The sequence below is a fragment of the Epargyreus clarus genome, unplaced genomic scaffold, assembly GCF_041222505.1.
Source record: "Epargyreus clarus isolate Ecla_fem2 unplaced genomic scaffold, WU_Ecla_fem_2.2 ptg000008l, whole genome shotgun sequence".
NCBI lineage: Eukaryota > Metazoa > Arthropoda > Insecta > Lepidoptera > Hesperiidae > Epargyreus > Epargyreus clarus.
In genome coordinates this window covers 8361189-8376339 of record NW_027332216.1, presented here as the reverse complement: position 1 = coordinate 8376339, position 15151 = coordinate 8361189, and the positions used below count along the sequence as shown (strand labels likewise).

The window sequence follows — 15151 nt, the reverse complement described above, 5'->3', positions numbered from 1 at the left end:
TGTTTCTCAAAACAAAATATGTCGCTGTTGGCTTTTCCCAAAACATAAACACTTTATGGCATTGTTGTATATTACGCGGAAAATTATCTGAATCGATTAATCATTCATAAACACGCCCTAATCCTTTCCGTAGACGTAGATAAATTGAAATGAATAAAATCATTATCTTTTGTAACGTTTTTTTCTGTTCCTGTAACTCGTAAACGATATATAAAACAACGGTCACCATGCCTAAGGTAAGATACGTGCGAGAGACCAAGGTTCGATTTCTGTTCAGGAAAACATCCAATTATTATGCATAGATAGAGCTACATCATAAAAATATCTATCCAGACGATAAATGTTACGTTTGTATTTGTATATTTGCCATTTTGTAAGTCTAAATAAGTTTTTATGACATAGAATGCCGAAGGCTCTAAGAGTGCTGCAAATACCTGTCGTTTGAAAGTCGTAAAAACACAAAAAAATAATATGTTAGTCTTTACTTTGATTCCTGATAGTTTTTTTTTTTATCATAAGATATCTCCATCTACGGATGATTATTACTATTTATCTATCGTGAACACCATATCTGACCTTATAGATACGAGATTGTTTTTGTTATTATTGTGTTAATGCCATGGGCTTTTACACATGGCAACAGGTGCTTCGAAAACACTATGATAATGACAAAAAATATCAAGGATAATTTATATGGTTTCTCTTTTAATTAATAAAATATACCTATTGTAAATGATTCCCCTCATTATAATTACTTTATCTATTTTTTAAACTATTTGGAAATACCTATAATGATCAAGATTAAAACCTCCACGAAAATTATATTCTTGTAAAACTAAAATTATTTTATATTGAGTCAACCAAAGTAAAAAAAATATTTTTTTTTAATATTTTTTCTATACGACATAGATATCATCTAACAAAACTAACTTACTTAATATGTTATGTTATAATTAACATTAAGCACAAGAGAAATGTAAAGAACTGCTCACCATTTTTTATACACTTATTGTGTTTTTATTAAAAAAAAACACTTTTATTTTTTAGCCATAAACACTGAACCGTTGGTCCACCTCGCTCTGATCGCTAAGCGTGAGTGAAGCGGATCATCAGTTTGTGAAGCATTTTATTATTTGTACACTAGAGATAGGCTGCGGATTTATCAATACTCTACCATAATATACCACATTCTTACTAAAACGTACGATTTCTGTAAGTACTTAACAATAGGTATACCTCCCTTCTCCCCTACTCTATAAACTTACCCTACTTCCCTTATTTTGAACGTTAACGTACTTATATGTTAAGGTCCATAAGAATATTAATATTAGAAATAATGGAAGATCTATAGACACGAACACAGACCTGTATTTTTAGACAGTTCTGTGGATACGAAATTAGGAATAAAGTTTTACTTACAAAAAATACCTACTTTTCTTAATTTTAAATACATATCTACTAATTTTAAACAGCAACGCAATAGACACAAATATCATTATTTTAAAAACAATTGCTTACAAACGTTCCGCACCCTTTTAAAGCCGAATATATCGTCATATGCAATAAATTTTTGAATTCACGTCAACAGTATAATAATAGTACCTACTCTTTTTTTTTAATAAAAAAGTAAAACATTTAAGGTTATACTTTTAAATATTATTTTGCAGTGAATTGTGTTATGTGTTTTTGTTTATCCACATTTAGGCTGACTGCATATTGGCTGCTATCGCGTGAGATACAGTTGCATAGGTTAATCATCTTGTCTTTTCAGCTACTGAGGAATTGAAGAAACCACTGTGTACTTTTGCCATACAGGCATCCAATATGATATTTGAGCTATGAAAGAGCGGTGTAAGCGGCACAGTTTAATTATCCTTAGTCCACCAGACTACCAACTATATCTATAGACGAGCTTTTGCCCGCAGCTTCGCTCGCGTTACGAAGTAATATTTACATCCCCTATTTTATCCCCTTGGGGGTAGAATTGACCAAAATCCTTTCTTAGCGGATGCCTACGTCATAACATCTACCTGCATGCCAAGCCGGATCCGTCCAGTGGTTTGGGCTGTGCGTTGATAGATCACTATGTCAGTCAGTCACCTTTGAGTTATATATATGTAGATGCGCAGATACGCCTATTAATATTTGTGTAAACTACTATGTAGACTCTGAGCAATTGTTGACATACCTATTATGAGATATTGATTACCTCAGTCGCGATAACCACTATTTAGTTGCTAAATCTTGTAAGTTTCTCAAGGGACGGTAGCCAATGTGCGAAGAGCCTTAAAAACATTTTATATGTGACAAAAGATACTTACGGATTTCTACATTGTATACGAATAAACCTACTTTCTTTAATACCGTTCTATTTTATTTTGGGTATGTACCTAGTTAGTATATGGGAATATTGTCACATCAAGAAAGTTCACAAAATCAGTCAAAACATGTTAGGAAAACGGCTATATAAGAATAAGTTGCGAATAAATTGATGTCATTGCACAGACGACCTTGCACCAATTATTTTATCCGACGTCTCATTGATTTTATCAAAAGTCCACGACGTAATTTATTTGGCTGATTTGTTTTCTATTATCCGGTTATAACGTTGTGATAATTATTAGGTATACATATTGGAATCAGTAGGTTTAGTATGGTCGCAGATATATCCATCTGTAATGCCTCGGATTTCAGATACTTTTTTATTTTGTCCATAGTGTATGTTTAAACAATACAAAAAATCCAATAATTAAGTCGTGAACATGTAGATATTTATATGTATATCTATAAAAACTCCACTTTAGTTTTATTCATGGTCCGCCACAGATTCATTGCTATCACTGAGGATTAAGTTAAAACTTCTGACATAAGCCTCTCTCCCTAACCACACCCTACAAACCAGAACACAGCAGTGCTTAACAGTAAAAAGGTGTGGCGCTGGTGCCTCCAGAGTCCAATCGAGAATAATTCTACAATCCAGAAAATTTTAGGTGATGTTTTAAATATTGATAACCAATTTTACGCTAAATATTACATGCGAGTGATACGCACGTTCCATACACGTGGTAAATAGATATGAACTAAAGTAAAAGTAATTAAAGTCTATTAAAGGTGATAATGGTGAACATAATGCATTTTGGTTTGATGCAAATATGCGGTCATTCAAACAAAATAGAAATGATTTTTGTTTAGTAGACAGCTTGTCTTTATCTTTATTACAAATTATAATTATTACTTATATATTTATAAAACCCGATGGGTTTATTCACCTATCTGGAAAATAAAAAACTAGATAATAAAATAAAATAGTATATCTTTTTGGTACGATCAAGACTCTGGCGCAGGTAACTAAAACCAAAAATATACCAGTTGACGTCATCTAATGGTGACGGACAATTAATTTCTATTTTATTAGACCGTTTAACGAACGACACATCGTGTGTTTGTTTGATGAGTTTTTGGCGATAATACTTAGTTTAGATAAGAATAAATTATAAAAAAAATCAGCATTGGGACTATTCTAGTCCCTTCGCCCACGTAGATATTTCGTAGCAGTTCGTAGATCCTCTACGGAACGGTCATTTTATTCATTCAATTAATTCAATACTTTTTACTCTTAAAGTCCCACAGGTGCTTAAATCTTTGGGTTAACCTGGGTATTCCAGACTAGCAAATATTTTTTTAGAATAGTATCCATCACCAAAACGTGTGTGTTGCTTTATAATCTCTACGCTACATGTATGTATGTCCTGATATTGAAGCAAAACTTATCTAAATTACGTACCCTCCATAACAATAGCTTTGTACAATTCTGTCCCTTCTTCTAACTGGTCGTTCTAACTTCTAAATAAATAGCTTGAATAATAATCGGGCTAATACAAACATTTTTGCGATTGCGACATTCTGTGACTGCGGCATAGAAATTCATATTATAATTTTAGATTATTTTAAAATTATAAATACTGTATACTGTATAAATATAAATGAAGAGTACGATCATTAAGCCATTATTTTTGAATATGTTTACATTTAATCCCCCATCCTAAAATTTCTTTGTACCTTACATATTTTACATGACTACTATGAAAACTACAGATATAATTTATGTTTTATTTTTGAAGTTGTTTTTAATTGATATTTTTTATAATATATGAGTATCAGACGAGCATGCAGTCCTGATGGTAAGTGGCTACTGCCGCCCATGGACATCTGTAATTAACCCCAGATAGGAAAAAATATTCTAACCTGAGATCGGCCATAAATGCGCAGCTACCCCTGAGAACTAAGCTGGAACACATCGGAAAAATGTGTCTCCTTGACCACATCCTTCAAAACAGAACACAGCAGCGCTTAACACTGCTGTTATTAATATTGTTTTTTATTTATCTGAATTGATTCGCATTTTTATAAGTTTTCACAAAGTTATTTTGATTTTAAAATACAGATTTAATCATTGGTTTTCAGTAGGCCAATCTAACTCTTAAGACACTGCGATTAGATACTGTGCCCAAGAGCTAGTCTTCCTAGAATACAAAGAAACGAAATCCAAAATATATATCCAAGACAATATAAACTGCTATGTGCAAGATCACGCGTTAACGAATTAAGCGTCCATGTGTCAGCGCACTGCGCTTTGATACCGTGATCTTCCAAATGGACCCAATCAGTGCACTTTAAAAGATCTGAACAAAAAGAGAATAACATACATACATACATTTAGAGAATAAATAAGCAAAATATAGGAGTATCTACCACCCACAACGTGCATGATTTCATAAAGAATTAAGAGATCACGCCTCATCGCACTGCGATTTGATACTGTGCAATGAGGCGCGTCTCGATCGTTACACTTATTTAAATTGGCAATAGCAAATATATAACAAGAGTGATTTATAAAAGATTAAAGAGTAATTTACAAGAGTGATTTGATTAATATAATATATATGTATAAAATCCTTATGAACAAAATGAAATTTGATTTAAAATTGTGACATCGAGAATGACGATGATGCTTTCTACATGGTGCCGTAATCCACTCTGTCCGCGATCCTCCGTCTGATGGACCGGACGATTGGGCAAGCATTTACACTGCTGTTATTAGGCCGAAAAGTTGTGGCAGTGGTTCGGCCGGAGTCGAACCACAAGTGGTTCTACCATATTTCATAACACCTATGTTAGGAAATGATTACACACTTTAACATAATCACTCTAAGCTTTGTGTTACGATAAGCTTCAGTTGAGTGTTTATATGAACATAAATCATAGATATACAAGCAGATTAATTCAAAAATCCTTAATTAAAAATTTATAGCAGCAAAGATATCTTAGGTTTTTCCGCGTCTAAACTCGAGTAAATCTTATATATACATTTCTTATGTCCTAAACGACTGGATTGATTTTGATGAAATTTGTTGTGTGTGTTCAAGGGGACTTGAGGATGGTTTAGATTCACAATTTAGTCCGTAGAAAAAGGTTTTTTTAATTAATTTTAATTCGTAAGTAGTTATATAATCGGAAACTATGCATTTGATCAAGTGATGATCTTTAGCAAAGCTGTTGTTCAAGAGCCCACGAAGGGTTGGGAGTTGGTAAGACCTATTTTCGACAGATGGCACCACTGTCATTCCAATGCAGGTACAAATTTTCCGTTTTATGTGTGTCATATTATTTCTTTTAAATGCGGACGAAGCCGCGCGCACCACTAGTATTTTATATTTTTTTTCACTAATGTTATATATTCTATCAAAGATCATATATTAATATCATACCCCTAACATTAATAGACCCCTTGTTTAAAATACGAAATATGTGTAATAAGATAAGATTTATGAAAATATTTCCATTTATATAATTCTTTTATTGTGGATATGTAAGTAAATTATGTTTATGTATAGTTTATCCAAAAACACAGCAACTTATTATGGTAGAAGATCCCGATATAAGACAACCTTCACCGAGCTGCTTAATGGTTGAAACGTTTTTTTATATCAAATTAAATATGTCAAAAAGTATATTGGATGAAGCAAATGGAGTATATTGGATGAAGCAAATGGATTGATTAAAAAATTTCAGTCCAGAATTTTTTTTTTCTTAAAAAAATACTTTTTTTTTTGATAATAGAAAAATTACATAGTAATCTAAAGTATGAAGCCTAATAATATGCAAACGTTAAGTTGACTATTTTTTCCTGTCACAGTCCTTGGGTAGGCCAACTTGTTTACCTGTTTATACTCGCCTACCCAAGTGTTGTGACAGGAAGAGAATAGTCAACCTAACATTTGCATATACTATAGGCTTCCTTCTTTCGATTGGTATGTAATTTGTCCAAAAATCAGACAAGTGAAATTTTTAAGAAAAAAAAATATTGTAAAAAAAAATATTCTGGACTGAAATTTTTTAGACAACCCATTTGCAATATACTCATTGACATAATTAATTTCATATAAAAAAGGTTTCATCCATTAAGCAGCTCGGTGAAGGTCGTCTTATATCGGGATCTTAGACCATTATTACATATTTATCCAAAACAAAGCCTAATATCATTTTTATCCAATTATATGCCCCACCCAAATAAATACCGAAATATGTTGAAATTATCCATTTAAAAATAATGTCTACGCCCAAATTAAAGATAACTGATATATTTTATCGGTTATTTATCTTTTTAAATATTATCTTTCCCGTTATTAATTAATTTTACCTTTCTTTTTTATATAATAAAGCGATATATATAAGTCATATTTAATGATGGCAAAAAATTGAGCAAAGTATATTGTATGTAAGACTGCGCCTCAAAGTATTAAATATCTTTTAATATAAAAAATCATCATATAATAAATACGCTTTGTAATCATACCATGATACAAAGCGTATAATTATCGTGGTATTGTACATCTGCGATTCAGAATGATTATCATAAATTAATGCGTTACAATTTAATCTAACCATTCCAACTTCGTAAATTTATTGTCATTTCGTACTGGTTTTCCACTTTTGTATCTAATCATGGACTGATACAATCATACCTAAAGATATATATTTTAACAAGTAGCATTTCATTTCAATAAATCGTTTTTCCTGAACTAAATTATATTACTAATAAAAATGAACATATCAATTCTAATTTATAATCTCGTTTAATCTCGTTTTTCATTTACCTACACAAATTAAGATTAAGATCGGCTGAATTCAATTGAAACAGGATATTCATCGAATTCCTGCGTTATATAATATAATATTAAGTTCCAAAAGACGAATTAAAATATATTCAATACATTTCAAAAGTTATAAGCAAGTCTTAAGTGATTTAAGATCACTAGGTCACAAGTTTAAACAATTAAAAACTTAGGATCTACACACGCACGTCAGTATTAAGAGTATTATAATTTTTGCGTTGTAATGGCTCAGAAGTAGAAGCTGCTGATGGCGTAGAATATGGGTGCTACGACGACTGGGAATCGTGGATAGGCGGGGGGTACTGACGCCGTAGCCAGTGCTACGGTCATGGCCGGCTGGGCGATGGGCTCCGCGCTTTGCAACAGCAACGTGTCCAAGGCGGCGTATGCTTCGTGAACTACGCGCTGAAAACCATTCATCATTATTATTTTATTAGCTTATCTCCATAATATAAGTCGTCAATGTAAATATGAACCTATATAAAAAAGTTTTATCCGTAAAAGTTATACAGTGAGTGTTTTGATAGTTAAATCGGTTTTAATAATAAATTGAAAAAAAAAACATTGAAATAATTCATGCAGAAAATTATTTTTATGAATTTATGCTATGAAAAATCAACTACGGAGACAGGCAAAGTCGCAGGCGAAATGCTAATTTCCCTAAATATTAATTTATAGTAATGAGTGCGGCATGATAATTCTTAATCTCATTAATGCGACATGAGTTGTTTTAATAATAATATTTATAGTGTTTCAATTACGCGATGAACTCATTCGAAATCAACATAATTTTAGTGTTGTTCCATAAAATTTTAGTAGTAGTAGTAGTAGTAGTAGTAGTATTCTCCTCTATGCTTATTATTACTCTGAGTTACGAATAATCGTTAATTACAAATACATTTACAATAAACTAATGCCATTGTGTCTACTACTGTATATCTAGCATGTACTCAAGGAAAGCTCATTAGGTACTTATTAAATAAACTTCATATTTATACTCAATAACTAACCTCCGTTATGAGTTTTGAGTTATAGGAATCAGTAGGTCGAAACATCATGACTGTGTATGTATTATCTATTCCTAAGTGGCCGTCCACCCAGTCTTCAATGCCACCGGCGTATAAAGCTGCAATACGTATTAGTTCAATGTCATTAAAATTGATAGCGATAAGCTTCATTTATTGCTATTCAGATTATAAAAATCTTAATGGAAATTGTATATTACGAAGTTTTCACACACATTCAAAATATAGTTTTGTTTTAATACCTCAGTTAACTTTATTTTTGTTTTTGCATATTTGCCGATATTGGGAGTGCACGGAACCTGTACATTTGCAAGAAACTTAAAGAAATGAAGTTTATGTAGTCTTGTTTAGGCAATTTTGTTTGTTTATGACGAGGGCAAATATTTAGCGAGAAACCTAACCAAACAAGACTGACCTGTTTTCAGTGTGTTTAATCTGATAATTATTCTTTGTGCGTTCTTTTCCTGCCTTATTTTAATTACGCAACTGCATATGCCGATGACTTCGCAGATACGGATTATACCGTAGAACTCTCCGGCTGATAGGGGCACAATATATTCATGATATTTAATTTTAACGGAGACTTTTGTCTTACGTAGGAACTCTGAAGTCTGCCCGGCTACATACGGCCGTCCTCCGATGCTGTAAGCCGCAGATGCAGCGCGGGAAGCACGTTGCCTCTGTCAATAGTTCAAATGTTTGAGATAGACATTCAAATAATTATATTGTTATAAAAGCAACATTCTAATTTCGTTGTTTCATTTTTAAGAAAACATTCTCCATGGTGACTAACGCTAAAAAATAATGATTTTTACAAGTTTAACGTGTGTATCTAGTTACGTAATGTTTATGTATCTAACTACTCCTAAAACGCATTACCTGATTATGATTGAGATTGTTTTGCTTGAAATTGATTGTGTACGAAAAATATCAATACAATGATGTGATTAACTGTGATCATGATATTAAACTGTTACATAAAACTACTTTTATCATACTCACATATACATTATCAAACGCTCGTCTTTTTCTTGTATGAGAATATGGATAAAGTATTCCCTAGAAAGAAAAATATTAACATAACATGGCGTTGGTATTAAAAAATAATGTCCATATTGTCAATTTTTTATCTTGATAAATCCTTAATAACAGTGCCATATATATTTTTTGATTTCCCGGCGGGTATATCTAATCACAATGTAGGTATTTGAAGAAGTATGCATGTAAACTTTCAGATAAAGTTGAAAATATACAACTACACGTGATTAATATTATTAGTAACACGTGACAAGAAATAAGGACATGCATACTTTAAATATTTAACAAGAGATAAATAAGTTTATTAGTTAAGTAACGCCAGGAGAATAGGTAATTCACAAGCAATTTTATACTTATTTGGCAAAGGGAGATCTCCCGCCGGGCTAAGTGATCATGCCCAGGGAGCGGCCGTGCTCCGCGTATCACGTCGGGGTCACCACTTTGGCAAAGGGAGATCTCACGCCGGGCTAGGTGATCATGCCCGGGAAGCGGCCGTGCTCCGACAGTCTCAGTTCGGAACTTGTATATATGCCAGATATTTTGAAAACTTCGATAGCGTGATTCAGAATACTCGTGGCGCCATCTCTTGTCGAGTAGCGGGAGGTCACCACACTTAGTTTCAAATCTTTTTAAATTAGGTACTGTAGTGAACGGTCATGGTATCTGCCAGATGTTCAATCGCAGACCATAAAGTAGGTACTTATGTAAAATTATTGATTGCTACTTGATTTGAAAGGTCATCTTGATTGCGTTAAGCTTTAATATGAATGAGGCTTTATGTAATGATGTCTATGGAAGTACCTACGTAAATAACGTGAAAATACTTTTTTTTATTACAGTACCTTCAACTACACATGATAGCTTAAGCCGATTCAGTCATCGAGTCAATCAGTAACCAACAACGTTACGTTATTCCATTTAACTATAAAAACTAACGAGCACTTCCCCCTCCTTAAAGGCAATGAACGTGAAGAGTGGCGTGCGTCGCTCGTGCAAGAAGAGCGTGAGGGCGCGCGTCTCCACCTCGCTCAGCTGGCGCTCCCCCGCGTACAGCGCGCCGCAAGGGTGCTCCGCTCTTAATTCCTCCGCTAGTAGAACAGTTTTTTCTTTAATATTAATTCCTTATAATCGTACACAATATGGTCACTGGAAAAGCTAAAAGTCTAACACGCAAGGCGGCTCCTATGCTAAAAATCTAACAGGCAAAGAGGCCGCCTTGCGTGTTAGACTTTGTCTTTCTAGTGACGTTATAATAAATGTTTAACACTGTTTGTTTGGATTTCATACTTCTACCAAAGTACTTATATAACAAAAAACTTCATGAAAAGAGATTCTTTGAACCTAACTTGTACTGAACTACTGTCCAATGTACAAACTTAGTTGTCTTACTTTAGAAAAAAATACATCACAGAATGAGAATTAGTCCATTACGCTTACGCGTTTGAGTTAATGAAATACTTGTACATTAACTCAAATTAAAACATACATCAAAGATCTCATTTATTTTTCTACTTAAGTAAGTTAGCAGACATGTTGACTTAAAAATAAAACATTAATTAAAATATATTTTTGATTTACTAACTCGGAATCCACTGATACTCGAAGTTTCTGTCAAGATTAACACCGTAACACGACTGAACGGTGCACCTGAGACCAAAAGATTCGCAAGATTCACACGACTCCCGCCCCTTGCAAGAGTCCCACTTTTGCCGCAGATTCTTACTCCACTCTCTTCTCTAAACATATTAAATATTAACACAAACGTCTAAAAATGAGTTAAGTACCTACTTACAAATAACAATGACTTTGAAATTTAATAGTTTACCTACCTTTTCGAGTAGTTTTTCTGAAATACAATTTACTTACACGGTTCACAATCAGACTACAAAAGGCCATTATTTCAGTATATTCATACGTACATGTGGAAACGTCATAGAATAATCATAGCCATCAGGGTTGAAGATAGGGATGACCCAAAAACGATACTTTGTTAGCAAATCTGCATGCGCCTCACTACGCTCTATCAGTTGGTAGAGCACATACATAGCGGCGGCCACAGCGTGGTGATCCCGCCCTTGTATTCCTACAACAATATCGTCTAAAAATCAATTTGTACAAATACATAAAATTAACACAAGTACCTACACTTAGTTTGTGATTTTAAAATAACTACAACCACATTCTCGCAGCTTTTTTGCGAGCTTTTAAATCAAATATACAGTGTTATATTGTAAACGTATTTTTAATCGAATTGTTAGCTATTTTTCAAATCATTTAGGAACAGACAATTATTCATACAATTAAATGGTCAACGTATCAGTTTCCAAAGTGATTTATTATTACTTAAATATTATAATTTAATCTTAATCGCGTTTTTGATATGCCCATGTGCTTTGGAAATTATTTATCAAGATATATGTATTTAATTCATTACAAAATGCATAAATCTTGATACGTCTAAGAATTATGTTCTGTGTAATAAAGTATATCTTGATAAATGTCTTAAAAACGTGAACACCAAAAACGTGACCAGACAAAATATTCAGTACTTTTACTAATTTTCGTCCGGTGGTCACAATTCGACGCAGTCATATTTTTTCTTATTTTTAATTGCACGACTCATGATGCGAAGCATCAGAGAGTGCTTTACGATCGAAAAATTTTTTTCGCTTCATTTTGGCGGCTATTTTTATTATTATAGCCTTTATAGTTCACGGAATCAAGATATTTTGCATACTATTGTCGAGATAATTTAATGGAGATTAATTCCATACTTTTTAAAAATTGATTTACTGCAATAGAATTTGAAAAAACACCAAAATAGGTCAAAAAATTTTCCTGTCCGTCATGTGTGAAACCTGAAAACACTGTAACTTGTGAAAAAATCCATCATTTGAGTTAATTTTTTTTTTAAATTCTAATCGACGATTGTAGGTCACTGAATGCGAATGATTAATTAATTCAGTGTCGTTTAATTGCAATTAATAAAAAACGAAAACTACAAGACTGTATATCTATAGATATTATGTACATTTATTCCACCAGGGGCGCTTGTGCAGTACCTTCTTCCTACTACAGCTGTTTTTTCGGCAATTAAGTTTGAACGACTTAAGTTTTTTTTTATATATTTCATAATTAAATGAGCATTATGAGACGTGCACTTTTGGATTTTCCAAACTTTTCTTATTTTTTACTAAAGCATGTCAATAGCTATAATACTAAACAAAAAGAAATCAACTGACAACTTAAAGAGCGAAAAAAGTTAACTCTTTGTCTCAGTATATATACTCTATATTTGTTTTAAAAACCTCACCTGAAATCACCAAAACTGTTTTCTTTGCCGAGATTATTTGCCCGCTGCTGGGATCGTCCACTATCATCATGTAAATGGGATTCTCCATCACAGTATAATTCCCATTAGTGATATCTAACCATTTAGCGACTGGACTAGTTTCCGCCCATTGTTTTAATTGAGCCACTATCTAAAACATTTGTTCATCACATTAAAGTCATTTATGATCATGTTAATTTTGCTATACCTACTTAGTTTATTTCCTGGATTATTAACAAAGATTGTATTGTCTAGTATAGAAAATGACAGTTTATCAATTACTTTATTATTAATTATTACTTATTGATTAATTGTAGTAAAAGAAAACATACCTCTGGCAAAGTTCGTGGCGAATTAAAATTAAGCTGTCGAAGTTTAATCATACTGCAAGTCCGTTTACTTTTTTTATGCCTACTGATTCCTTCCGAAGTTACCTTGGAATCTTTCATAGATATAAAAGAGGAAGTGGAGACTTTTAAAGTTGAATTTTCCGCATCGTATTCGTCGTCAGCATAAACGCCTGTTGAATTATCCGATTCTTCTACATCATCAACATCGTCGTTTGTAGAATTTGACAGTTCCAAATCTGCTACCGGGAGTTCGTATTGATCATCATCTTTTTCACTATCTGTGGGTTTCGGTCCAGGATTTTCTATTTTACTATTTCCTTCTTTATCTTCGTCTATCATGTTATAAGATAAATCTGATTCGATTACATCTGAAGTCTTTGCACTATTTGTGTTTCTTCTCCAATTTACAAAGTTTTCTTGCGTGGGACGCCCAAAATTTTCATCTTGTAGTAATTCTATAGAACTTGTCGATATAGTTCTACGGGGCGCATTAATTGGTGAAAAGCTACTACGAGAAACGAATATGTCTTCATCAGTAACGTAATTGGAATCAAACTTAAACGTATTTTGAAACGATACTTTTGGAGTAGTTCTTGAAGGTTTTAATACATCTGGTAAACGTGAAGTGCGTGTTGGGCCTTGTGATGTTTTATACATCTAAAAGAGGTAATTATTACAAATACTTTATAGTTGAAACCAATTCTAGTAAATCACAGTATTTCCATGTTTACTTACAAATCGTTCTACTGATCTTGGAGTGAGAGGCGCTATAGTAGAACCACGGCTAAATAAGACAGGAGCTACGGGAGCGTACTGTCGTGCCAATGATGTTTGTGTTCGGCCAAGAAATTGAGGTCCGGCCGGAGGACTTTCATCACGGTATATATGCTTCACCGGTTCGTGTATTTTGTATGAAATCTGATTTTCACTTTTTATAAGAGCTTTGAAAAAAATATTTAGGTAAGAATAAGTAATAATTATTTAAAATACCCAAAAGTTTAAACACAAATCTACAATGGATCACCGCTTGTTAAAAATCAGAGAGCTAATCCTGGAAAATTCCCGAACTTGCGGTGCCGCCGCTGTGCGACACAATGATGAAAAGCATTACAAATTCGTAAAGCGACACATCGAAGGATTTGCGTCTCACGTATGTATAATTAAAAGTAGTTTACCTCTTGGTGGCATGATAACTGATTCATCAAGTACCGATCTCACGTTTGCCTTATCACGTGCACCCGGTATTGTAGTTGGGGGTATAAATCGAGTGTAGTCGATTGTTTCCGACAATGTAGTGACTGTTGTCGCTGGAGGAACTAACGCTCCGCCTATAATAATCTTCTTCTCATTCTTTTTCAATGGTTGAATGTTTACGGCTACAATTTTTTGTGCACGATGTGTCGTTAAGTCTTCGTCCAATACTTTGACAATAAATTCTTGTGTCGTCTCTTGGTTCGCGCGCCACCGTGTGTACTCCCCTTGTGCTCGTTTGCGACGGAACCCTGAAATAAAATTACATCATATTCATATTATCTTATACATACATATTGTATTACACACAACTATAATCGTAATCAATCTTGCACTGTTACAATGTGGTTGGAAGATACGTTAATATTATGGATAGTAAATACACTGTTATTTACTTATTCTATCATACAGCTATGGTTTTGCGACCGAACATAAACAAAGGCGATTTCGCAGGCAGAACGGTAACAACAGTCAAACAACGGTACACAAAGTTCGTACATTGAGTAATAACGCTAAGCTTTCATTTTATTTACTTTATTCAAGGTATATACTAACATGAAATTGTGCACACATCACACGTCTCATCCACAGTAACATTGGATTGCGAACAAAAAACCGTTTGTACATAACTCAATATAATCAAAAATATACTAAAATTCATGTTAAGAAAATGCAGGAAATCATTATATTTTGACAGCCCAAGCTGTTATTCTGACAGAAAAATCAACAAGAAAGAAAGATATTGAGATATTTTACGTACGTTTTAGAATGTTAGTAGCCAGGAGACAATGTGAATTTTTGCTATGTAGATATAAGCTATAGACTTGCTTATTTTATAAATAAATCATAAAGGAGATAAATACTTAATAATAAAATATTGAAATTAAATAAATATTTTCTGTAAAAATATTTACAACCATACAATGATATACCTAATCAGGTTAAATCAATTTTAAATGGTATTCTGTGTTTTACACAGGT

At 33.1% G+C, this 15151-nt stretch overlaps 1 protein-coding gene across 1 annotated transcript; it reads right to left on the bottom strand.

Annotated features, from left to right (window-relative positions):
• Window positions 1-7218: 7218 nt before the first annotated feature.
• Window positions 7219-14890, bottom strand: LOC140744322 (uncharacterized). Its single transcript, XM_073075882.1, has 12 exons — window positions 14726-14890; window positions 14095-14421; window positions 13655-13860; window positions 12902-13576; window positions 12552-12720; window positions 11158-11321; window positions 10821-10974; window positions 10175-10326; window positions 9203-9259; window positions 8796-8880; window positions 8186-8301; window positions 7219-7580 (listed from the first exon to the last, which is right to left on the bottom strand). The coding sequence occupies exons 1-12, from the start codon at window positions 14829-14831 to the stop codon at window positions 7404-7406; spliced, it is 2388 nt and encodes a 795-aa protein (XP_072931983.1). The 5' UTR covers window positions 14832-14890; the 3' UTR covers window positions 7219-7403.
• Between the last annotated feature and the right edge of the window lie 261 nt (window positions 14891-15151).